At 43.0% G+C, this 25,743-nt stretch overlaps 1 protein-coding gene across 8 annotated transcripts in view; it reads left to right on the top strand.

The window, feature by feature from the left end:
- ZCCHC7 (zinc finger CCHC-type containing 7) overlaps positions 1–25,743 on the top strand; it is a 430,079-nt gene that overhangs the window by 101,762 nt on the left and 302,574 nt on the right. Inside the window, exon 1 of one of the 8 annotated variants that reach the window (XM_085881653.1) lies at positions 17,734–17,860. The exons of the other annotated variants lie outside the window; for them this stretch is intronic. Coding sequence (XP_085737779.1) covers positions 17,743–17,860 — 118 coding nt within the window. The 5' untranslated portion in view covers positions 17,734–17,742. Of the gene's footprint in view, positions 1–17,733; positions 17,861–25,743 lie in introns of those variants that run through there. 8 annotated transcript variants of the gene reach the window in all.

Here is a 25,743-nt window from a genome sequence, read left to right as displayed (position 1 = left end):
CAATGTTGGTAGAGACCTTTCCCAACAGTGTCACAACTGTAATTGCTGTCAAAGGTGCTTCCACCAAGTATTAACTCAGCGGGGTGGGCACTTATTTTACCAAGACATTGTACTTTTGTATTTTTAATAAATTTTCTGAAATTTGTAGAAATTGTTTTTTTTGGAAGTTGTGGGTTACGACGTGTAAATAAAGGTGGAAAAAGTCTGATTTTCTGAAATTTAATTCCAGGCGATAAGGCAACAAAAGGTGAAAAATTTGAAGGGGGGGGTGTAGTATTTTCTCAGCACTATATATCGTTTTTGGCCCCATCTCTCAATGGTGAAGGATTACTAAAAAAAACAATTTAAAAATTCTCGTATCCGGATTCGGATCTTCGCTGAAATGAAAACAATTCTTCCTTGTTATGTTTTTTTTTTTTTTCGTGACTGATGTACCGTACTCTGTTTCAGAGCGTTGGTTCCACCATAGCAGTTTCTTGGCAAGGGTCATGCTGGGCTGCTTGCCATCCCTCTCCCAGCAGTAGTTAGGGCAGGAATTTGAAATTTGTTCATCGTGTCAGCGATAGCTCGCCCGACTCTTCATGCAAGGACACCATGGGATCTTTAACGTCCACCAACTAATACCGTCAGACGCAACACCCGTTCAACTTCCATCCGAGGGACGGCACACACATTGATCAATCAACCCTGCCTGTGAAACACTGGGATAACAGTTTTATAGCTGGTTCTGGATTCAAATCGAGGCCAGACAGTTTGGAGGAGAGTGTGTGCATACCACGAGGCCATCCTGGCTGCCCCCTATGTTAATTGAACAATGTAGTTTTTGAATTATGAAGACTGATTTGTGCTTTTGCTCACTTGGAGCTTTCAGCACCTCATCAAATTCTCACATAACTGTTGGATTTTTTAATATATATATTTTTTTAAATGCTGTAAACTAGCTCATTGCGAATGCAAATGGTGATTCGCGATATTCTCTTGACACTGCACACTGTAAAGAAATGGCTATATGTGAGCATTGCTAAAGGCTCCAACGTGGCCTGCAAATTCGACTCGTGCTCATCGTGTTGAGGCGAATTGAAGCAAATTGGTGTTGTGGTGAGACTCTCCTTATTCACTTTCCTGCTGCCGCAATCCATTTGGAGGCTACGTTAACGTGGCATTTTTAAAGGTCACACATAACGGCTGACCTTATTTACTTACAGCCTCACTCCCCTCGTTCGCCACAATTTGTCCGACCACAAGCGGGCACGAGTTGAAAGCTGTGGAGACAACTGTGGCTGGCAGGTGAGAGAATTGTGAGAGGCAGGGGGAAATGGGACCGAAAGGTGAGGGGGAAACCTTTCCCCTTTATTTAGTTATTTCTTTTTGTGTTTTTTTTTTTAATTTTTTTTTGGCAAGTGGGTTTAACTATCAACCAAGGAAGTGTCAGATATTTGGTAGTAAAGATTGTGTTTCCTGTGGGGCAAGGTGGCATGAGATGATTTTCCATTGTTCATGTTCTCTTACTCCCTCCTTCAACTCACAACCATTCATTTACTGACCTGCCACTTCCACTGCTTGAACAGGAAATTGGAATGTGATTGTGGGAATGATTGAAAGATAATCTGAGAGAAGGGAGGGTGCAAAGGCCTTTCAGGTGGAGGAGGGTGCATGGGCCGTCAGGACATTTCAAAGGCTCTGGCTGGGAGATGGTGGGGGAGCAGTAAGTGATGGGTCAGGGATTAAAGGGAGTGAGCAAAGGAGTTGAAACTTGGTGCTGGTAATCTAGTAGATGAATGCTTGGGAACAGTTTTTTTGTCGTTAGTTTTATTTTTGCCAAATTCATTGTGAATCATAAATGAATTTGCTTAACAAGAGCTCATGACAAAAGTTTTTGTTGATTTGTGACTCATAACTTTGTGTCGTGACACTTCTTTTTCTTTGAGGATTTGTTTGATATGCGTTCTCTGCCGTAACAAAACCGAACACGTGATTGTTGTTGATGCAATTTATTTACATAGTAGATCTGTCTTGCGAATGTATCGGCCCCGAGTGGAGGTCGTTATCCGGGGATGTCCACTTGTTGGCATATCTCTTGTTGATCCAGTGGCTTTATAATGTCTTCTGAGGTCATAAACAGTTCCTCTCCTCATGTTAAGGAGCCTTGCGGCATGGCTAATAGTAATGGAAGACCCTGCTTGAAGGTGTCTAATTATTGTAATGAATTGTTGACATTGTAATGGATTGTTTTTTGTTTGTTTGTTTGTTTTGGATGACACACACTCTGGTGTCTCAGAAAGACTTTCAAATTTGCTCAGAATTCCTTGTGTCACCTTTAAAAACCTGAGGGTGTATGAGTTGCATTTGCTTGAACGATTATTGCATGGGGTAATTGCGTTCAATGTGGAAACTGGCATTCAGGTGTTCTGCACATCCCTCGTGCCAAAAAGGCACTTGGGATGAATGTTGGAACAGCCCTTCAACAATTACATTGTCAATTGTGTGTGTGTGTGTGTGTGTGTGTGTGTGTGTGTGTGTGTGTGTGTGTGTGTGTGTGTGTGTGTGTGTTTGTGTGTGCGTGTGCTGCGTGCGCGTGCTGCGTGCGCGTGCTGCGTGTGCGTGCTGCGTGCGCGTGTGCACAAGATGTGATGAGGCAAGAAGGCAGTGCAGTGATATTTGGGGCCACAGTTTGAGATGAGCAAGGGAATGAGTTAAAAACAAAATTGGAGAGGAAATGATAACACTCAAATAAAATATTTGAGTTACGTGGGTTTAATAATAGTGGTAAGGGTATGGATGGGGGATGGCATGAGGTGCCACACTGTTTGCTTTGAAGCCATTGAGGGTAGAGGCCAATTGAACTGTATTCGGAGCAAACGGGAACAAAACGCTGAATGTGTGTTACCGAATTGCATGGACTTTGGAAGTTACTGAAAGTAGAACGTCAACAAATTGGAGGAGAAGGACAGACAGGCTTGGTGTTGGCTTATTGGTTAGGGTGGTGGGCTTGGGATCCTAGGGTGCTTAGTTCAAATCCCACTTGGTTGTTGAATTAATACCAGGTGGGGTTAACTCAGCCTGTCATTCTTATGAGATCGGCAAAATGAGTGCCAGCTTGCTGGTATCCTGCGTCGGAGTGGCGACCTGTTCAGGATTGTGCCCAATTGCCCAGGAGACTGCTGAGGCAGCACCAACGCTCTGCACAGAGTTTGGACCCAATGGATGGATGGCGTATATGTATATATATATATATATATATATATATATATATATATATATATATATATATATATATATATATATATATATATATATATATATATATATATGTATATGTAAATATATATATATATGTATATGTAAATATATATATATATATATAATCGTCGACCGAGAATTAACAGGGTCCAACTACACTTTTTTTAAAGTTTGAGAAAAATGAAACGAAAAATTCAAAGTAGAATTGCCGCTATCTCATACCATTTTATTTTCATATCGTGTGCTTCATAACAGGTACATATAAAGGTTACATAAAATAATCTTACTTCGTTTCCTCTGTTGCCCTTCTACATGGACTTCTTCTAAATTTGAATGAAATGTCAGATAGACCCTGTTAATTCTCGGTCGACGATATATATATATATATATACATATATATATATATATATATATATATATATATATATATATATATATATATATATATATATATATATATATGTATATATATGTATATATATATATATGTATATATATGTATGTATATATATATGTATATATATGTATATATATATATATGTATGTATATATATATATATATGTATGTATATATATATATACACATAGAAAAAGTAAGAGTAAAAAAATATATCAGAGGCTACCGATCTGGCTGTGACTTGTGCTTCGGCCTCATTTCAGAAGATGCCAATAATTTTGCGATTTCAGAGAGTGAGCGAGTCAATGAGAGGTATAGATAGGGAGACATAGAAACAGATAGAGATATGTGATACTGGAGCCTCAGCCCATGTGGGAGAGCAGTACTTCATTCAGCTTTAGATGAAGGGCTTGTAGGCTGTGAGTAGTTCAGATTTTTCGAGGAACGACTTAGGAGCGATCGAGGTTTCCCAGTTTCTGGTTGACTTTGGAGGCCAGCTTTGCCATGTGCTTGTCCCAGGATTCTAGATTGTCTCAGAGGTGTCATGGCTGATGATGATGCCTGGAAGTTCAAGAGACTGAACCTCTTCCTGTGATTGACGATGGAAATTAATAGTTTGATTCCTTTGACAATCCTTCCCAAGTGACGGCCTGAGATTGTGATATTTGCCAGGATGGAAGGACTTGTTCTGTTTATCAGACCAGCATCTAATCAATTCCACATTGACGGAGTGACGCAGCTGCTGTCTGCCTGTCAGTGGGGTCGGGTGTGGATAGGAGTGACCTCAGGGCTGTGGTGCTGACATTGCACAGGGCTTCTAAGGCCTCATTGATGCTGCAGATCTCCATGTGTGGGGCGGACGCAGTGCATGTACCGCTCGCCCATTGTGAGGCACACAGTTAAGACGGTGCATATTATCCTTAATACCATTCCCAACTGCATATGATCCCTTTGTCTGTTTGTGTTGACTGTTGAAATAAGAAATCGTTGTATTTGTGTGCGTTTGGGGAGATTGGTAAAATGTGCATGGCACCGACTGTGATGGGGGAAGGATTTGAGTCACCACCACAGTTAAAGGGTGATTTTGGTATAAAATCTCAGAGATATGCTTTTGTACCCCCATTGTGATGGCAATGGGGGTGGGGGTGCGGGGGAGCGGGGGGGGGCTGCTTTTCTGGCAAACCCTAACTGCCTCGTGAAGACCATTTTCTGGCCAATCGAAAAACTACTCCAACATCATTTTGTTTTGTGCGGTTCTGAGAGGAGAATTTTGTAATCTTCCCCTTTGGCGAGACTCGATGCACGGCAGCCTGACCTTGATGCCTTGCCTGGTGGATCGAGTTCCTTGAGTACGCAGCATATATTCAAGGCCTGAATAAGGCTGCATGGATAATAATCTAAGGCTTTTATCCCAGCTTAAAGGATATTGTTGTTGGCGCTTTGTTGCACACTCATTGTATTCTCCACGTGCTTTTGTGGAACAGCCTCCCATTAGTCCAGGTTAGGTGTGCTGTCATTTTCATATAACTCTGCCACATTGATTGAATACGGGAGCACTTAAGCAGAGATGAACAAACAGAGGAAGGAAGCAGCCCTTATTAAAACGTGTATGCAATTTATCAAATGCAAATACTATCAAACGTTGACACGTTTCTGTGTGCTTTGAACACCATACCCTTCTGCCGCACATGTGCAAAATGCTATTGAGAATGCGATTGTGTTGCTCAGTTTATTTGGTTGGTTATTTTTTTATATTTATTTTGTATTCTTCTTTTTTAGCTGTTTATTTTCTGCATCTCCCTCTGCTTTCGCTTTTGTAGTGACACTATCAACTGTGCTGGTAAACTGTAAATCTGTACTTTTGTCTTTCTCCTTGGTCTCTGTAACTTGCTGTTGCTATTCTATCCACAATCATCTGCACTGTATGTGCATCGATGAAGTTGATCACTATTTCTCCCGAGATAAAGCGAGAACCTTGCACCCCCCTCCTTCCCTCCCAACCTCCAATCAAAAGCAATTTTACAGGTGTTATATACATAGCTCTGCACTCGATGACAAATTTGATGAGACGTGCACAAATTAAAAAACACATTTTGTTTTTAGCCTCACGGGGGAGGATTTTATGCGTGCATGACATCATAGTACAAGAACATGTGCTCCAACCTTTCCCACAGCCTGTGAAGGGACCCAGCGTGACCCAGCGCGACCCAGCGTGACCCAGCCTGAATTGTGTTTGGCTGTCGAGGACGGAAAGCACAATTAACTTTATTTTCTGAAAGTATACTTTTATTTTTAACATGACAGTGACCCAACGCTCACGGAGGAGTGTGTGTTTGCGGATCACACTTGCGACGAAATATTGGTGTGGCTTCACATGAATTACAAGCTTGTGCATTTTTCGTGGATTATGGACAAATTTACAAAGTGCACGCAATTTGAACCCTGGATCCTTTTCCTGAGTGAGGTGCTCGGACGGGCATGCCCAACAGGCCACTTGTGAACATGACCAACAGGACCAATCTTTTTGTTCTACTTGGCCTGCGTATAAAGATGCTTGTGGCTATTCAATGGTGAAAGCGTTTATTTGTTTATTTATTTCCAGGTATCGAGGGCTCGTGGAAGAGTGGAACAGATGGCAAATGGTGAACAATAACGAAGTGGAGTTTTCATTAATAAATATATTTTAGACGGTGATTGAGGACATCAATGTACGTTAATGTTATTTTTGTTAACGTAATTTACTAAAGTTTACAATAAATACTTTCATTCAGAAAGGAAATGATCACGGAGAGGAAGATAGTCAGAATCCCAAAGTGGTAGTTTGCAAAATCCATTTCTATGGCACTGCTTCACAACCATGTTGTCCACTCTCATCTGCGTTTTATCGCATATGTGGAAGTGTGCATGACGTCATCAGGAAAATGGTAAAAAAACAAAACAAATTATTTTTATTTTTTAAAACTTTATTGCTCTTCTAAGAGCAGAGGCTGTGGCAAGCCATGGCACATCAGGTCGGAGAATGCACGGGGTGGATTTTGAATGGCACGGATACGCTTGTCCAATCAGGGGCACGTTGTGAAATTCATGCCAGTTAATTTGTTCCCTCTAACTGGCATACCATGTGTTGAGTCCATCAACTTTACTTATTTTTAACATTCAAACATTTTGTAGTGCTGTGCTTTGTTGGCTTACGTTGATGCTTTTTTGACTTTTGTCTTGTGCCACACTTTTTAATCAGGCTCTTAATCGGACAGTTATGCAACGTAATGTGCTCAGCCATCAACGTGCTTCCATGAGTTGATGTGAATACCTCCTTGGCAGGATATTCGGAAAAAAAAATATAAAACGGCGGCGACCGAGTGTCAAAATTAATGTTGCCTACCGGCACGCTTCATCTCGAATTTTGGGAAACGGATGCAAGTCGTCCCACCACCCGGAAAAGGTTTCCGACCCCTGCTCTCGAGCTCGGATGGAACGGACAAATCCCTCTTGTGGCAATGAAAAAGCATCGCTCAGCTGTAAACTGTGCTGTTGAATATCGGTAAACCTGAGGAATTTTGATTTGTTCTGTAGACTCTGGCTAAAACGAATAGTTTTGAAAGTGAATTTTAAATAAAATAATCGCAAAGAAGTCTTCCTCTTTTGTAGATGAATTGAAATGTCTTCAAAATTGTTTTTAAAGGGGGTCTTCTACAAAATTTGTTATTTGCAAAAAGTGATTTCTTGCCAAAATACTTTATTCGCATTTCGGTCATAAAGTGTCCCCCTCAGTGATGACACTTGTGGTTGTTGTGATTGTTGTTGTGGTGGTGGATATGAGAGATTTTTTTTCTTCTTCTTGTACCTGAGGAGGCATTGAAGGTGGTTATTTAAGGGATTCCAACCTTGCAGATTAAACATATTCTGTGAAATCATTGTAACAGCATATGTTGTACTTCACAAATGTACTGCACATCTATCTGTGAAAAAGGGTCTTTTATAACGCACAGTTGTTGTTGTTGTTGTTGTTGTTGTTGTTGTGGCTGTTGGTGTTTTTGTTTGTCTGCTTCCATGTAATTAAAAAAAAAAATCATATTGCTTTGAGAAGTATGACTATCTCCGAGCAGAATACCTATCCTCTGGGTGGGCCAAGTTTGCACATTACTTGCTGAAAAAAGTCTCATCTGTGTTTTTCAAAAACACTGTCGATGTTTGTGTGGTGTGTAATCAAAAAGGTTTTACATGGTCTAAAGGGTACGTTTGAATCGTCAAAAAGGTCTAAAGCGGTAATCTTCACTATTTTTTATTTTTTTTAGAGGGGGGCCACTTTTACCAATAAGACGTCAGTGCGAGAGCCGCCACACCGCCTGCTGGACACCGTAATGGCTGCTATTTGGCCCTGTCCCACATACTCCTCTTCATTGTGGTTAAAACTGGCCTGTTAGCAGAATTGTTTGTCAACTGCCATCTACTTATATAGTTGTCTTACTTTTATGCTTTGCATGGGAACACTCATTTGAAACTCATGGGTCAATTTGATAGCATTTATGGCGGAATATGATGGGGGTATTTTCACATTTGTGTATTATCGGCCGCACGTCAGGGGGCCACACTTTAAGCAACCAGGGGCCGCCAGTGACTCGCGGGCTGTGCAATGAAGAAAAGAGGTCTAAAGGGTATAAATGTCAAAGTGGTCGAAAGGGATCTAAATTGTCTAAAGGGTTGAAAGGTCTAAAACTCTAAATGGTCCATGGGTCAAAGCAGTCTCAAAGAGTCTGACATGTCGAAGGGATCTAAAGGCAGTCAAGAGACTTAAGGGTCTGTGGTGTTTAAAGGGTCTACGTGTCTAAAAAGGGGTCTTAAGGGTTTAATAGGTCAAAAGGGTGAAGGAGTCTAAAGGTAGCTGGAGTGTCAAAAGGCTCTTAAAGGTAAAAAGGGGTCTAAGGCGGCTTAACGGTCTGAAGGTGTCGAAATGGGTCTTAGGATATAAGGGTCTAATGGGGTCGAGAGGGTTTTTAAGGATCTAAAGGGTATAACAGAGTATAAAGGGTCTTTGGGGATCAAAGGGTCTAACTGGGTCTATAGAGTCCATGGGGGTCTAATGGTTCTAACAGGGGTCTTAAAGGGTCTTCACAGGTATAACGGGTCTCAGCAGTCTCAAGGTTTTAAAGGTATGTCCCAATAGTACATACCTGATAGATGTAGTCACTGTGACTGATGTTCAAAAAGTATGTAATTAAGTGACACATGGTCACGTGGGTTAGTGGTTGGACATACACTTACTCCATTGTACATATATTGCATTCACAAGTAATTTTGTGTGCCTTCAGTGTCCTTAAAGGGTGCCTGCTCTTCTCGAATAATAAATATTACCGTTGGAACCGCTGCCTTAAAGTTGTGGCACTGGCGGCCCCTGGTGACATCCCACTTCTTCTTCCTCAATCCCGGAAACGAGGGCTTTTAAAACAGGCATCTTTATGATTCAACGGGCACACGTTTTTTGCTCCAAGTAAATCGATTATTACTGTTCAAACGGTCCCATTTGTGTTCTTCTCCGACAGGAGAAACTCTTTCGACTAAACTGTTACGGACGAAGAAACTTGGCTCCTTTTATGTATAGTTGACTCTGCAAGTATTGGCCAGTGAAAATAAATTGATGGGTTCATTGTATTTTGTCTTAAACCATCGCAAGAAAAAAGAAATATGACTGTGCGTCCTGAAGCTCACCTGGATCAGGAGCAAAAGTCACTCAAACCCACTACAGACCCCCTTAGACCCTGAATATATATTTTTTTAAATGCCATGAACAAACTTTAGTACATCATGAGTGAAGAAGGTTGTGGTCTAGTTTCATTGAAATAATGTGTGTAGTTTTTGAGAAGAGAGCAAAACCCTATTTTTAGGTCAATTCCACCCCTGAAGACCCCTAAATGAGTGCAGATTTTGATGCTGCGGTCGATACACTTTGGTACATTACGGGTGATGAAGGTTATGGTCAAGTTTCATCAAAATCGTGTTATGTGTATAGTTTTTGAGAAGAGAGCAAATGCCTATTTTTAAAGGGGGGGGGGTTCCCCCCCCCCTGTAAACCCCATTAATGAGCACAGGTTTTGATGCAGTGAATACACCTTCGTTAGGCATCATATATGAAGCTTTAGGCCAAGTTTAATCAAAATTGTGTGTTTGGTTCAAGCGATAATGACTGAAGTGTTTACGCTTTACTGACTGACTCTGACTCTGACTCACTCACCGACGGACACTGCTCGATTGCATAAGCTCACCAGACTAAAGTCCAGGTGAGCTAATAAGCATAAGCTGCTTGAAATAACATTTCCAGGAACAGTGCCATTGAACATGTTTTTGAGAAGTTGCGGATGAAAGGCAAAATTTGTTATTGAAAAAGCTGTTTGCCCCCCTGGTCGATCGTGTACATGGCAGAGCAAGGTCGGGATTTGAGATCAAAACACAAAAAGGACCATCTCTTTGCTGCGGAGACAAGGGATTACGAAGCAAAATAGTGAGCAATGTTTGCCAGAAATGCGACATTAACACAAAGCTGATCCATGACGCAGGGCACTTTCCATTCATTATGCATGGAGTGCCAAGAGAAGCCAAAATACGTTTAAAAATGAATCTCGTTCTAAAATTGAATATTCATGGTTAAGGCAGAAGAGCATCCGAGTGGGAAGTTGTGGGAATTGAGCGGATGCAAGCCAAATATGTAAAATAATACTGTCGCGTTGTGTGATCACACAAGGTGAGATCTGGATTCTCAAATGCATATCCCACACGGAGAAAGCTCAGCGAAGGAGGAAATATGAAGTAGATTTTTCTAAAATAATTGAATAAACTTTGTCGTCTCATCCTCCAAAAATTACCGTTCCACTTGCATTGTGCACCTCGTCATCTGCACAGCGTGCAGGTTCAAACGAGTTTTATCCGTCATTTAAGGCAACCGATCAGTTGGCTTGCACACGATTTTTGAAATTGAAATATATGTCTTTTAATCCTGACAAATCTTACGTGCTCACTTTGTCTCTCCAAAAAACCGTCTGGTGAATTCACCCATCTACTTCCTCAACAAACAAACCTTCTTTAAGAAGTTCAGTCACTTAAACTTTTGGGCCTCACCATAAGCCACATGATCTTTCTTGGGCAAACCACATTTCTAAGTTTGCCTCCACAAAGCCAGCTGCCGACTGGGCATCCTCCGTCGTGCAGTCTTTCCTTGGCACGCCTGACCTTTTGTCTACTTTGGCAAGGCCTTTATCCGCAGCTTGATGGAATACTGCTCTCCCATCTGGGCTGGCTCCCCTGCCCCACACCTTGCTCAGCTGAGTCTCTGGGCCTATTACTTTCACATTGCAGACAGGTCAGTGGTGTCTCTGTCTTCTCCGACTTCCTTTCTGGTCTTGCACCCTCTTCCCTTTCTGTGCTCTGTTCCCCCAACACCCGCTACCCTTCCAGGTTTTTGCAGGTTAGACATGGTCTGCCAGTGACCCACTTCTGGTGAAACTCCCAGGATCTAGGCTCACTGCTCATTCTCCACTCATTCGTTACTTTTTCCCCCCCTGAATGTGGAACCAACTTCCTCAGTCTGTTCAATCACATTCTTCCCTCCAAGGCTTCAATACATTTGTTCATCACGATCTCAGGTCATCGCCCATTTACACCCATGATTTTTAGTACCCTCATTTAGCCTTCTCAAACCCCATTTCTATGATTACGTCGCACTACTATGGCAAAAAGAAGCACTGTGTACAGCTTTATCTGGTTCCACCCTGGCTCCTGACCTTCCTCTTCATCTTTTTTCCCATTTCTGCTTCTTCCCGAGTTTTGCTTTGAACCACTTCTGTGATTGAGAATTTGCACGCTTGTTAACCCCATTTGTCTCTACCCTTCCCCTTTCTCTCATTCTTCCCCACATATTTTTCCTCCAAGTCTCTTCTTCTTCTTCTTCTTCTTCTTCTTTTTCTTCTTCTTTTCTTCTTTTCTTCTCCTTCTCCTTCTCCTTCTCCTTCTCCTTCTCCTTCTCCTCCTCCTCCTCCTCCTCCTCCTCCTCCTCCTCCTCCTCCTCCTCCTCCTCCTCCTCCTCCTCCTCCTCCTCCTCCTCCTCCTCCTCCTCCTCCTCCTCCTCCTCCTCCTCCTCCTCCTCCTCCTCCTCCTCCTCCTCCTCCTCCTCCTCCTCCTCCTCCTCCTCCTCCTTCTTCTTCTTCCTCCCGTTAGGGGTCGCCACAGCGGATCAACTTGTTGTCCGCATAATGATTTGGCATAGGTTTTTATGCTGGATGCCCTTCCTGACACAACCCTGGTCGCCTATTACGACACACAGGGATATGGTACACCTATTCTAACCGGGGCATAAACCGGGCCCAGTACAACTGGTACTCATTTCGCCGACCTCGGAAGGATGGCAGGCTGAGTCAACCCCCTGGTGTTTTCGACTTTGATATATGTATATATGTATATATATATGTGTATATATATATGTGTATATATATATATATATATATATATATATATATATATATATATATATATATATATATATATACATACATATATTAATTCAGTGTCCCAACGGGGCTTGAACTCAGGACCTTTTGGGTCACAAGCCACTGCCCTAACCACTGTGCCAACACCAGGCTTTCCTGAAGCCTCCTCCAAGTCTCCCTCTATTTTTGTCCCTCTACCCTGCTGTTCGTGTGTCTCACCACACCCCTCTTTGTGCTGTTCTTTTTGTTATATGTCCTGGGTTGTTCTGTGTTCCAGCTTGTCCATGAGCTTCGACTGTAAACAACAACAACTAGCATCCGTTGAAGACAAAGTCTTCGATATCCCCAGCCATAGTAAATGAGGATTAGCAAACTTATATTCCCTAATCGTGTGCAATATGTAGGTGAAGTTTCCCCTTGATCTGACCAGCCATTCTGGAGAAGATGTTTGAAGGTTTTAGGGTAAATTCAATATGGCTGCCAAACCATGTGACCTATCAATTAGAAATTAACAAACTTCTGAAAGGATGTCTTGGGGAAAGTGTATGTGAAATTTTGCCTCAATCTGTTCAGCCGTTCTGGAGAAGAAGATTTTAAAAATTTATCAATTTTCAATCCAAGATGGCTGACGAACCATGTGACCTATGACATCATAAATTTACATTCTGCCTCCAATCCTCCAGTGGAATACGTGTGTGAAGTTTCGTGTTAATCGGATGAGGTGTGTTTTTCTGTCCAAGATGGCCTCCAAACCATGTGACTTGTGACGTCATAATTTTTACTCTATATGCAGACATGATGGAAGATGATAGTGGCAAATTTTTGCTTCGCTAGGTTATGTGATTCCAGAGAAAACATTATTTCATATTTTTCTTGAATCCAACATGGCTGCCAAACCATGTGACCTATCAATTAGAAAATATCAAAAGGCACCAGTTCGCCACTTGCTTCATATGTGTACCAAATTTCGTAAATATATGTTGAGGGGATTTGTAGTTAAGCTCCGGAAACGAAATGTGACGGACGGAACCCATTTCTATATCCCCCGCCAACTTAGTTGGTTGGTGGGGCATAACAAAAAATTTCATTCACTTGGTGTTGTAACCTTTTCAAGATTCCCAAATTGGAGTTTATCCTTTGCCCCAATTTACCTCGTTTGTATGACAATGCATTCCGTTTCCGGAACAGCTTAACCACCGACTTCTCCGCCTAAATTCACACCTTCCATATGGAAACCTTACCTTCAATCAGGCCAAGGAAGAATCCCCGCCGAGTTCCCGCAGAACGCTTTCACAACTCATCCTGACTAGCAATTGGAGTGCGTTTTGACCAAATGCCATCATGTTCCCAGCATTGTCATCATGCTCCCAGCCATTGTTGCTAAAGCTGTACACAGTGCTTCTTTTTGCCATAGTAGTGCTACGTAACCATAGACGTTGCTGTTTTCAGATGCATTTCCTGCACTTCCACCGTCTTGTCGCTGCTTCGAAACCACTCTCCATGCGATTTGCATCCCAAAAACAGATCGTGGGAAGAACATCACCCACCATTTTGTCAGCGAATCAAGTGACTGTGTGCATGTCGTGCATACAATACGCTACACAACCTTGACCCCAGAATCTCAGGAGGGAATATATACAATCTGCTTCAGAATGCAACAGAATGTTCCCGGTTCAGAATGAAACGGAGGGGTTAGTCCTCTTGGAATGGAATTATTTGTGATGGGAAGGAGACCCAATTTTATAACAGCCTTAGGGTGTTTGTTTTACAGAACCATAATGCATTTATTGCAGATTTGGGGAGAATCGTCGATCAATTAACAGGCCTTCAGTGAAAATACTTTATTCAAGCTTGCATGTTCCCCCCCCCCCCTCGGTGGACGGAGGTTTTGCTTTCACCAGTTTGTTTGTTTGTTTTCACGATTTCGCATGATATTTCAAAAAGTTGTGGAAGAGTTATGACAAAACTAGGTGGACGAGTTGGGTCGGTGACGAGACCAAGCCGATTCGATTTTGGTTAAAGTCCTGATCCGCATCAGTCCTACCAATGGGATACAAAATTTAAACTGTTCAGCCTGGCGGAGGTATGTGCTCGATCGAGTTCCGTTGTAGTTTTTCATTACAACGTAATTCGATCATTCCAGCTCTTCCCATTCATCATCAAAGCTTTTCACTCAAAAATCACAGGCAGGATCTGATCTTGCCGTTCATCCTGAATTGTTCCTGAATAGTAGAGGATGTTGAGGGGTGGGGCACTGCACCAGGCAGTATTCAAGTGTTTGCTGAGGCTCTCCCCATTCACATCTGGAATTGTTTCTCAACTTCCACTTTGTCATATTGTCACCTGTCTTTGTCACGAGCTCTCGCTCTGTTTCGAGTCGAGCAATGATTTTGTTCAGTCATTTCCTGAAGAGAGTTTCTCTTAAGGAGCCTATTCACAGTTGGAGCTCTTCTTTCCATCATGATCCAATCATAGACCTTATAGTTTGAATACAGCAATGATTTTGGCCAGCGACTCTTTGCACATTGACCGTCTTTGTGTTCAGGTAGTGTAACCACTTTGGCCTGTCTCAACAGCCTGAATAACTGCATTGTGTTCATGCAAGAGTTTAAAAGGTCAAGCAGCCCCTTCTACTCTCAACCCAAAGTGTATAGTAATAGTCCATTAGATACACCATTCCGTCCAGCTCTCCTCTGTTTTGAAGGATCTTGTCAGCTATCTTTTGGTCCTCAATGCTGAGTTAATCATTGTGGACTTTGCCATCTCTAAGGAGTGAGCAAAGTTCCTGCTTGACTTGTTTTGTTTTGTGCCGTGCTTTGTGGGCTAGTTTGCCATTCAGAATGAGTTGATGTGCGACTTGATTTTGAGAAATTGCACCAATGTGCTTTGATTGTTGTCCATCAGGGTTCAGCTTGCAAATTTTGGCTCATCATTTATTCATTTTTCCCCTTTTGTGGCACATTAAAAAAACAAAAAAACAATTTCAATCGGTTCCCTCTAGTAGTTATGCCATTCCTTTACAATCTCTCTCATCAGCATTTCTCCAAGCCTTATCCATCGCAAACATTTCTGAATGTCTCTTGTATTGTTTGCTTGTTTATTCTGAAAGCCTGGGGTGACATATATTGTCTGATATCCCTTGGGCATGTGATTTCATTCATTCACTCATTCATTCGTATGCAGGCTGTGGCTGCTTGGCTGCATCATTTCCTGGGGGCGCAGCTGTGCTGCTGATGCAATTCCCCTGTTACTGGCACACTAGTACTCATTAAATCGACCTTGGAAGGACGACAGGCTGAGTCAACCATACCTGGTGTTAATTCAACAACCCGCCAGTGGCTTGAATTCGAGACCCTTGGAACTTAAGCCAAGGACCTTAACCATTACACAAACACTAGGCCTACTGCGATCTTGTGCTGTCACGACTTACCTTCTGAGTTTGCCCCTGTTATCAGAGGCATCATCATGTCAGAATTGCAACCCTCGTTACCGCCGCCACCTAATTCAGACTGAAGTTTTGTTTTTACCCCTGACTGTCTGTCTGTCTCTGTGAGCAGGATGTCTCAAAAAGTTATGGACGGATTCAGCCGAAACTTTGTGGACAGGTTGGATGTGTGACAAGGAATTGATTAGATTTTGGTTGAGGTCCAGATCCGGATCCGGCCAATCGGTATGATACAAAATGTAAACCGTTCACCCTTGCGGAGGTAAACGCTCTACCGAATGCCATTCTAGGTCCATCTTGCAATTCGGAATAATCACTACATTGGGGAATATGCTCAGAAGTGAGTGACAGCAAACAACCTGACCTTGTCCAATAATCCCAGTTGACCGTGGGATCAGAGAGCAAGGTCATGCTGCTTGTTGCCACCAACTTTTCGACTTGTTCTCAATTGTAGTGATTATCGGAACATCTACACATCGAGCCGACTGTGAAAATGCAGTTTTTCTTGCATGAAAGTCAGTTTGCTGTATTGACTGTTTACCGAGTTGGTTTGTAAACAAACAGCGCTATCTGGTCACTCGTACCAGAGAGAACGAGCACCTTCTCAGCAGAATCGCTCCACATTGGATCTGAAAATTTAGAGTAACCTGTTTGGCCGAGTCTCTGAAAACTTTCTTCACCTTTAGTGCTGACATCGATGTCAGCATTTTGGTTTGTAGTTTGCTTGCGGTTTCGGTTTGTGTTGTCACATTTTGTCTCTCCCATTGTTAATTCCAACGACAGATTAACAGGGGTCATGACATGAATGTCTCTCTCTCAGCCCTTCAATGAATGGATGATGAAACAACAACGTACACACCTTTTTTTTCTCTTTTTTTTGGACTTTCTTCCCTTTTTTTGGAGGTAGAAGCACAAGCATTTCCTGCAAAAATCTTCCTGACCTCTGAAGCATTTTCTTACTTCACTTGCCTTTGCCAAAATCCTTCACATATCTGGCTCCTGATAAAGAATCGTCTTAGGCTCCTGCTGTTGATTTCCCCTTTTCCATTTTGTTCCGTTCCATTCTGCTCTAACTTTTCCATGAGCCTCGACCATGTATACCAAAATAATAACCCCATTAATTTTTTTTTCCCCAAAAGAGTTTGCTCATTTCTCAATCCTGACTATTTGTGATAATTCCAAAGACTATTCCCAACTGAATTTAAATTACCGCGTAAGCTCGGAGCTGATACTGTCGATCCCCCACCTTTTGGATGGTACGAGGAATAAATAGTTCTTTGTAATATGAAAGGGAAATCTTGAACGTTTTCTTTTTGAAATAACACGTACACACGACCGGTTGCTGAGACGGTTGCTATGGCAACATAATTCAGCCAATCACAGCCTTGATCTAATCAGGTTGAGATAATGTCATGAGGACTAGATATCTGCAATATGAAAGGTAAATGTTCAAGGTTTTTTTATATATTTTTTGAAATATCGTGAACACAAAAGTTCATGGACAGATCGGTCGGACGGAGCTCATTTGAATGTCCTCAGTATCTGACCTTGACTGAAGGTGTGGGGGTCAAAAATATTGCATCAGATTTGGCAAATTTTTGATGTGCCGCACTCTTTACAGAGCGTTGGTGCTGCTGAAATAGTTTCTTAGCGAGGGTTATACTGGGTGGTTTGCCATTGCCTTCCAGCATTGTTTCTCTGTGCGCTCTCCCTTTAAATGCTGAGCATCGAGCAAGGAAGGTACCATTTTTGGTCTTTTATGTTCAACCACCGACCACCCATACTCGGAACAGACGTTTTAACCATTACACCACCGAGTTTGATTGAAACTCACTTGTAATGTAACAGCCAAGCTCTAGGACCGAACCAATCGCCAAACACTCTCGCTACAGTAATCCTTCAGTTTGTTTTTTGTGTGTGAGATCACCTCCATCTTTCTGACAGTTTTTATTCATCCCAGGTCTACCCGTTCCATATTGTCAGAACGAGACACCTCCATCCTCTGTCGTCATTTTTCCACTCGGTTCAAATTTATATTCAGAGGGGATTGAAAACGTGCGATTGTGGCTTTCTTTCACCTTATTTTTTACATCATTTTTGAAGATAAAGGAAGAAGAAAGAGTGAGGCAAAAAGTGCGAAAGGGTTACTGGAAGGCAGCCACAGGCAGTGGTACTGTGGGCAGGGAATGAGAATGGACGATGCACTCGGAGGACGATTGAGCACTCAACAGCCTCCCTGCACTGCTCGTGTTGCCGCTATCGATCGGGCCACAGAGCTTGCACACTGCCGATCATCTCATAGTGGTATGGGCTTGTTTGGATGCCTGCGCTTTTGCCCCCCACTCACAGCAAGGCAGGCTTGCGTGCGACTGTCGTGAGGTCACAGCGCTTGCCATTGCAAGCAATTGAGCCTATCCCCTGCCTTTGGTAGCCTGGCTTGTCTACAGAATGCACGTGTCTGTCTATACCCAGCACTGCTAGGTTTCGCTGAGTTTGTAGCCACCACTGCAATGAAAACATATTTGCAAACCGAGGTTGAGATTCACTGATCAGCTGAACATTATAATTTCTGTGGTTGTCAGTGGGAGGGGGTGAGGGTAGGGAGTGCTGGGGAGGTGGGGGAGGGGGTGGTGGGAGAATTGGTGGAGGTGGATGAGTGTCAACAACCAAATGAGAGGAAGCAAGCTTTTACATGACAGAGGACATAAATGCCTTGTTGAACTTGATTAAAAATATGGTAAAATTGTTTTTAAGGATGGGATAAGTGACTCTTTAAAATTTTTATTTTTTTAAAAAAACTTTTGCTTGAAATTTAATCTATTGTTTTTTTTTTCCCTGATGAAATGATCAAAGATCAATAATACAAACTCTCACATGAGAGTTCTTCCCTGCCTATGTGTACCAGCTGCAAAGTAAGTTTCGAACCAGACCGCACTCCATTCCAAATGGCCAAGTTGTTGTTCACTTGCTGATGTTTTAACAGTTCGCCTTCTTTTTGCGTTGACTCAAAATAGGAGAATGCTAATTGAATATATATTCTGTGCTCTGTTTAGAGTGGACTACTAAGTATGTCTGTGTGCATGCAAGCGATGTACACCTGGGTTGAATAAGGATTAATGTATCAGGTCGGAACAAAAAGGGAATGGGGTGCGAGAAAGGTCAAAAGTTTGGTGACTTGATGCACATAATATTGAGCTTTCTACATTTTTCTGTTGTTGTTGAATAAATATTTTGCCCCTTTCTCTTTCCCCTTTCCTTTTAAAATTCCTTTTAAAATTGTTCTTTTTCTTCCCTCCTGTTATGTTAACCTTGGCTAAGACCTTTAATTCTTACCCCACTTCAACTTTTGCAGATGTAATATGTAGATGGCCTCTGCGAACATTCATCCCAAATTGCCATTTAAGACTGATGCCACTTGTTTCTTGCACACATCTTTTGGATGGTGGTCTGTGGTCGTGCTTTAGGTTCATATTTTATGTTTTGCCTTTTGGAGGAGAGAGGGGAAGGCATACACAATGACGAAAGGAGGAATAACACAAATATGAGTAACAATGGCCCAGGGAGGAACAGAATGGGAAATAATCAGCGTGTATAGAAGAGATCATGTGTGAGCGCATGAGGTCGCAATCGGTGGTGCATTTGAAATACTTAATTGAGGAGGCAATATAAAGGACATAGGGAGATGATTCCACATTCAGGAGAATGAAGGGAAGCATGAATGTAGGTGGGAATCCAGCCTGCGCTTTGGGAGGGTGGGTGAGTAGTTGAGGGTTTCTTGAGGAGCGTACAGTGTGTGACCGAGGTTACTTGAGAGGGCAGGAGGTGAAAGGCCAGATGTAAGCTTGTATAAAATAGAGTGCCCATCTACTTGACGCCAGTAGGAGAGTGACAGTTCTTCGGAGTCTGCCTCCTGTCTCAACTTTCCAATGGTGTGGAAGGACTTATTTTCGACTGCCTCATGAGAAGCAAGTTGAGGGAATCAGGAGTGCCAGCACAGAGTGCGTAACCATACTCTATTGAGCTCTGTATGAAAGTCTTGTACGCTGTGATGAGAAACCCAGACGGCAACTCGCCTTTCATGCTAGCTTGGCGATATGATCCTCACATGAAATGTTATGGCAGATGGTGAGGCCAATGAGGTCCAGGGGTTGCATCTCTTCAAATGGCTGTTCAGAGAAGCAGATTGGATAGTTTGATTTCTGATCCTTGTGGAGAGACGTTGTGGGAGTGTGTGACTTGCTGGCAATGAATGCCATGTTTCAAGTGACTGAATAACAGCTTATCTTGTCCAATTCTGATGAAAGGTATTTGGCAGCAGCTGCCCTTTCGCAAGAGTGATGTGTCATCGTTCTACACAGGTTGAGCTCATCAACAAAATGGTAAAGTACATTTTCAAGCGAATAAGACAGGTCATTGATTTAATTGAAGAATAATGTCATTCCGAAAATGTTGCCCATGGAACCCCAGCCTGAACAGAAATATCAATGTAAAGGACATCAATGGTAATAATCAAGTCCAGATGCTGGACAGTATCAAAGGCTTAAGAGATGGCCCTAACTTCTTTCTTGTCGTTCAAAGCATTCATCCATCCACTGCTGTGTCAGGAGTCGTCGTAACATATCTGAGTTGGAATTGCAGGTTTGGAAGCCAAACAGGTTGTCAGAGATAAGCGAGTTAGAGCAGAGATGGTGCCTGTCCTCGGCTACAATGATGGACTCTCGTACTGGGCCGATATCGGAGCCGCTAATCGGCACAGGCAGATATCGGCCATTTTTCGGTAATCTGCATCGGCCGATTGGAGTCGGTGTGGAGTGCCGATTACCGATTACATTACAGTACTGTACACAACCCAAAAACCTTGAGAAGCTTTAACCCTTGTTTCGGGAGGATATCACGAAACAAATGAAAAAAACAACGTTGATTTATAGGCGTTTCAGGGAGATGTGTATAAACATTAATCTTTATAAACAGCTACCAATCGTCGTGTGACGGGTGGAGAAAAAATTGGCTCGGTAATTTGGAAAGCACGTTCATACGGCAAACGGCTCGGAAACCGGGTGTTATCAAATATATTTTGCTTTGAAACTCACAAAGAGAAACCATATAACCTTTCTAAAGCACAGCCGGTTCAGAAAAAATGACAAATCGCTTTAGAAACAGCCATGAGGATCAAAGGAAGCGCGATCACTCGTACGCTGCTGAGGTTAAAAGTTTAAAACCAACTGTACGTCCTTCCTGACCAGTATGTCTTGACGTCTTACGTCCCAGACATACCGAGTGCATCAAAGCATCAGTTAAATTTGTTTTTTGCACATTTTAAAAGCAGACCGACAGTATTCTGGGATGCTTGAGTATTCTGGATTGTTCAGTACTGCTTGTGCAGAAAATGATAACAACATAAGCTCTTTCATCTGACAAGGTCGAGAAACTCATTTGAATCAATGGCCGATTGATTTATTTACTGCATGAACGACTGTTCAAGTCCCTTTGTAATCCGGGGCTCCTGGCGGCCCATCCTGTATTTTCGATAAAACTTGCTTTTCACATGACCAGATAAGTATTTATATCCATCAATAACTTGGAGAATGAGCACACTCCTTCCTTCCTTCCTTCCTTCCTTCCTTCCATGTAATTGTTGCCTCATCAGGATGAAGATTAACGCCCACGGTCGCTCATTATTCCTTTTAAAATGACAGGATGCGGTGTCAATCGATTCACCAATCGATTCGAGAAGCAATTTGAAATGTATCGATTCACAGCCAGTTAATAACCTCATTCCGTCGATTTTGGGCATTGCACCGATCTGGCACAGTACCCACTTCATGTGTGCACAATGACGTCATCGTTTACCACTTTATAATCTGTATCCTCGGTGGCAGTGGCGTCATCATAGCCAGTTGAAGGCATGAAAAAAAAAATTGTGTCACTGCAAGTGGATGGCATAAATAAATAATTAAATGCATAACCTGCATCGGTAGCATTAGAATCTTTCTTCTGGAAAGGAGCTTTTGGAATCTTTCTTATTTCTGAATGATTTTGGAATATTTCTTATTTCAATTCTGGAGGATTGGAGGACAGGGTTAATTGTGCAATATGGAAGAAGAAGGGAGCTGTTCAATATCCAGGGAAGTACAGGAACATTACGCTCCTTCGTCGTGTCATGAAGGTGCTGGAGAGGATTCTGGATGGGAGGATGAGGAAGTTTGTCGAGATGGAGATTGGGCAAGAGCAGCAAGGGTTTTGAAAGGGAAGAGGAATGATGGATGGGATGGTCATACTGAGACAGCTGGTGGAGAAAAGGTTGGAGGTGCGAGGTTAGATGGCATTGGGATTTGTCGACCTCGAGAGGGCCTGTAGACGACACTGTCCCGAGAGAGATAGTGATGGCAACACTGAGATGGATGGGAGTGCCGGAAGCAGAAGTTAGGTTGGTGGAAGGGATGTACAAGGGAACGAAGGGAAGAGTTTTGATTGGTCCTCGGATGTCTGAGAAGTTCAGCGTGAACATCGGCTTGAGGCAGGGAAGCTCTCTCAGCCCACTCTTGTTTATCATGGTAGTGGAGCTGGTAAGCAGGAAGATGAGCTTGAGGGGCAGTATGGCGAGGATGCTGTATGCAAGTGATCTGGCTGTTGTGGAGAGTGGGTGGTAGATGCAGGAAGTACTGGGGGAGTGAAAGGAGGCATTTGAGAAATGTGGGTTGAAGATGAGAAGCAAGAAGACTGAGGCGATACGGGAAGGGCAGCAGAGAAAACAAATGAATATCAGGTTTGAGGGGAAGGAGATCTGACAGGGAAATAGGTTTGAGTATCTGGGGAGAACAGTGAACGTGGATGGTAAGTCTGAGGCAGAGATGCGGCGGAGGACTCAGGTGGGTGTGAATGTATGGAGGAGGGTGGAGGGAGTAATGGCCGACAGAAAAATATCAAGAAAATTGAAAGGGATGGTTCTGATGCCGTGTGTAATGCCGGCCGACCTTTACAGTGTGGAGGTGGTGGCATTGACAGAGACAACACCAGAGCTTGCAGGTTTGCGAGAACAACTGGGTCAGGAAGATTGCGGGAGTGAGGAGGGTGGGTAGAAAGAGTATGGATGAACTGAGGGAAGAGATTAGTGTGCAGGAGAGATTGGTAAAGTGCCGGCTGAAATGGGCTGGACACTTGGTGCGGATGGGGAGAGAGAATGGCAAAGAAAGCAGATAGGTTAAAGGAGCACGGTCAGAGGAATAGCGGTGGCCCGCAGTTGAGATGGGATAATTGTGTGAGGCGGCATATCAGTAAGGTAGCGGTGGTTGGAGAGTGGAGAGAATTGGCTGACGTCAGAGGGAGGTTGAGTATTGGCGGAAAGGCAGGGCAGAATCTTGGTGCCATCGGACCTCACCCCTCACATCGGAAGAGGAGGAGATGAGATGGCGGAAGTTGGCCATTCACAAAGGAAATGTGAAAGAGAGAGGAGAGAGGGTATGATGTAAGACTGAAGCACATTTCCTGGGGATTAGAGCCACTGGGACTAGTTGCTGAGTAGTTGTCAATCCGGATGAGAAACGTCTCCACGACAGCAGGGGTGACACGAACATGCTGTAGGGAAAATTTTATAATCGTGGAAAGGGTGGATATAAGAAGGGATGGGTTTGGGACCATGGCATTTTTAGTGAAGACAGAATTCAAGAATTTCACTTTTTCCCTGGCATGAGTCCTTCCTTTCGGGTGAAGGAATGCAAGAGGACTGTGCACCACACAGACCTGACCAGCTCCGAGAAGGCTTTATAGGATGATGAAGGTGGGGGGAATTTTGATCACCGGTGAGCCTGGCTGCTCTTCAGACAAATTCACAATGGTTCCAATCTGTGCTGAGAACGCAGGTTGCAATCAGGATGGTTTTTCTTCCAGGAGGAGAATGAGAGTTCTTTTTTTGCAATAGCTTCACCATATGCATCAGTGTATCATGGCCTACAACCTTGATGATTGACAGAAAAGTTGCTTGTGGGATGGAATGAACTTGTAAAGAACATAAATGAATCCATGGTGGAAGAAATTTCAGGAGCAATCTGTTAGGAGCTGATGTGATGATGGACCAGTCTTCAAGAGAGAGAGAGAGCGGATTTTCAGCCGGATCAACCAGCTTGAGCAAATTGCCATACACGTCTGTGCTTTGGCAGTTCACTCATAATTGCCAACGAGATGTCCACTTTTACCCATACGTGGTCAGAAGAGCTTAGAGGAGCAGGACAATCTTGAGGAAAAATTTAACATAACAAGGTGCAGTCATGAATGGTTGCCATTTGGGTAGATGTGTGCTGGAAAAGAAACATGGAGTAAGTTCAGTCATTTCACAGCATGACTTAGCTGCTCGATTTCTGGTAGCTGAAGGATTCCGTGGTGTCTTTTACAAAGAGTAGGCGATTATTTGGGGATGGAAATTGGTTCACAAAGAGTCAGCAATTGCCTGGCATCCTGACCAAATTCCAAATTCTGACCCAAACTCACTCTTCAAAATCTAATCCACTGAGTGAGTTACGTGCATCCCCTTACCGAGTATTAACCAAGAGCCATTGGCAGAGTCTGAAGATGTGGCTGCATTCAGACGACAAAAATGTGGCCACAGAAGTCATCAGGACCTACAGCCAGAGAGTTAAAGTTCATCAAAAAACCTGATCTTGACATTCTCAGGTGGAAAATGAAGGTGTTAAAGTGGTATTGGGTTCAGGAGATCAAAGAGGATAAGTTGAGGGCTCTCACTTTGAAATCAAACATTAAGTTCATTCTAACTTTCCGCATTTAGAGTCTGCTGTGGAGCCATCTATACAGTTATGGGGTAGATGGAGAGCATACGCCAGAGACGAACCTCACTATTGTCACCAGGTCTTTGAAGAAAGCAAGATGTAAGTCCCAGAGTTCAGCTTTGAGATGAACTTGTCTGTTATTGTATTTTGTCTTGGCTGAATCCAGAACACATTTATTGTGAGCCTGTGGACCAGCTTAAGGTTTTCCTCAATCAGGTTTGTTTTTTCAGTTGTGAAGGCAAAGTGTTTGGAAACAACTTCTTCACTTCTAAATTTACCAAGACTGAAATAGGAAGGATGGTTGCAGGTTACATGGAATGGATGTCATTTGGAGAAAGCAAGCATTTGGAAAAGCATTTTCAGTCTTTGCGTGCCAAAGACACATTGAAGACTTTTCCAGTTGCAGGATGTCGAGGAGGATTAGTCTCCGTCATAATAATAATGGTATTTGTGAATTGTGATCTTCCAACATGTATCATTTGGCACATGAGTACCACAACCCAGGCATGCTTGATGCTATATGCCTTGGCCAGATAACCCGTACGTGGTGGGAATTGTGATGCCCTCTTCCACACCACTGATTTCTTCAAAAGAATCCGAGGCCAAAGGCATTACACGAGCTCAACTTGGACCTTTTCCAACCTCCTGTGGCCTTTAAGGTGTGAGTCGTTTGATAATCCATGCCCCCAAGAACCTGTCAGCCAAAGTTTACTCAGGATCAAGGCTGGTTGTACTCTGGGTGGCCCGGTGCCCCATTCTCATGCCTATGCCTTCACAACTGCATTGGATAGGTGGGGAGGGATGTCTACTTATTGTGTTTCAGCAAAACCCCCTTTATTTGATTGTGGGACACCAGCAGGTGGGGTGGATCTTTGGCCCTGTTCCATAACCGTCCTAGCAACATTCTGGCAGAGAGAAGTTGGTGGGGGAGCTGGAAAGTGAAGGTGCTTCTCCCTCTTTACCTTTACCCCCCACTCCCTCCACCCACCCACATTCTCCAGGTGCAGTAAGAAAATAGGAATAGTATGGGCAACTTCCACTGTGCTCTGAAGAATAGATGCTGAGGCCTCATGAGAAAGCACTATTTATGAGGTATGGTGGCCACAACCTTTCATCTGGATAATGTGGGGGTGGGAAGGAGGGCAGAGTCTTAACATAAATAATAGCCTCTGTTCCTCTGACTGTGGGGACAGAAAGCAATATGCCGCAGCTTACAAAGTAAAATGCACCAATTCACTACCACTCTGCCAGTGTCTTAACTTTTATTAAAGCAGACATGAGACAAAGTATTTTTTTATTTCTTAATCTAATCAGGCAACAAAAATATAAGTAAGTTGTGCATTATTATTACCTCCGCCACCTTAGGTGGAAGGAGGTTATGTTTTCACCCCTGTCTATCTGTTTGTT

The sequence above is a fragment of the Eptatretus burgeri genome, chromosome 5 (genome assembly GCF_056783735.1).
Source record: "Eptatretus burgeri isolate ZD-2024b chromosome 5, Ebu_testis_v1, whole genome shotgun sequence".
In the NCBI taxonomy this organism is placed as follows: Eukaryota; Metazoa; Chordata; class Myxini; order Myxiniformes; family Myxinidae; genus Eptatretus; species Eptatretus burgeri.
Note: the sequence above shows the minus strand (reverse complement) of the source record. Positions and strands in the feature narration are given on the sequence as shown.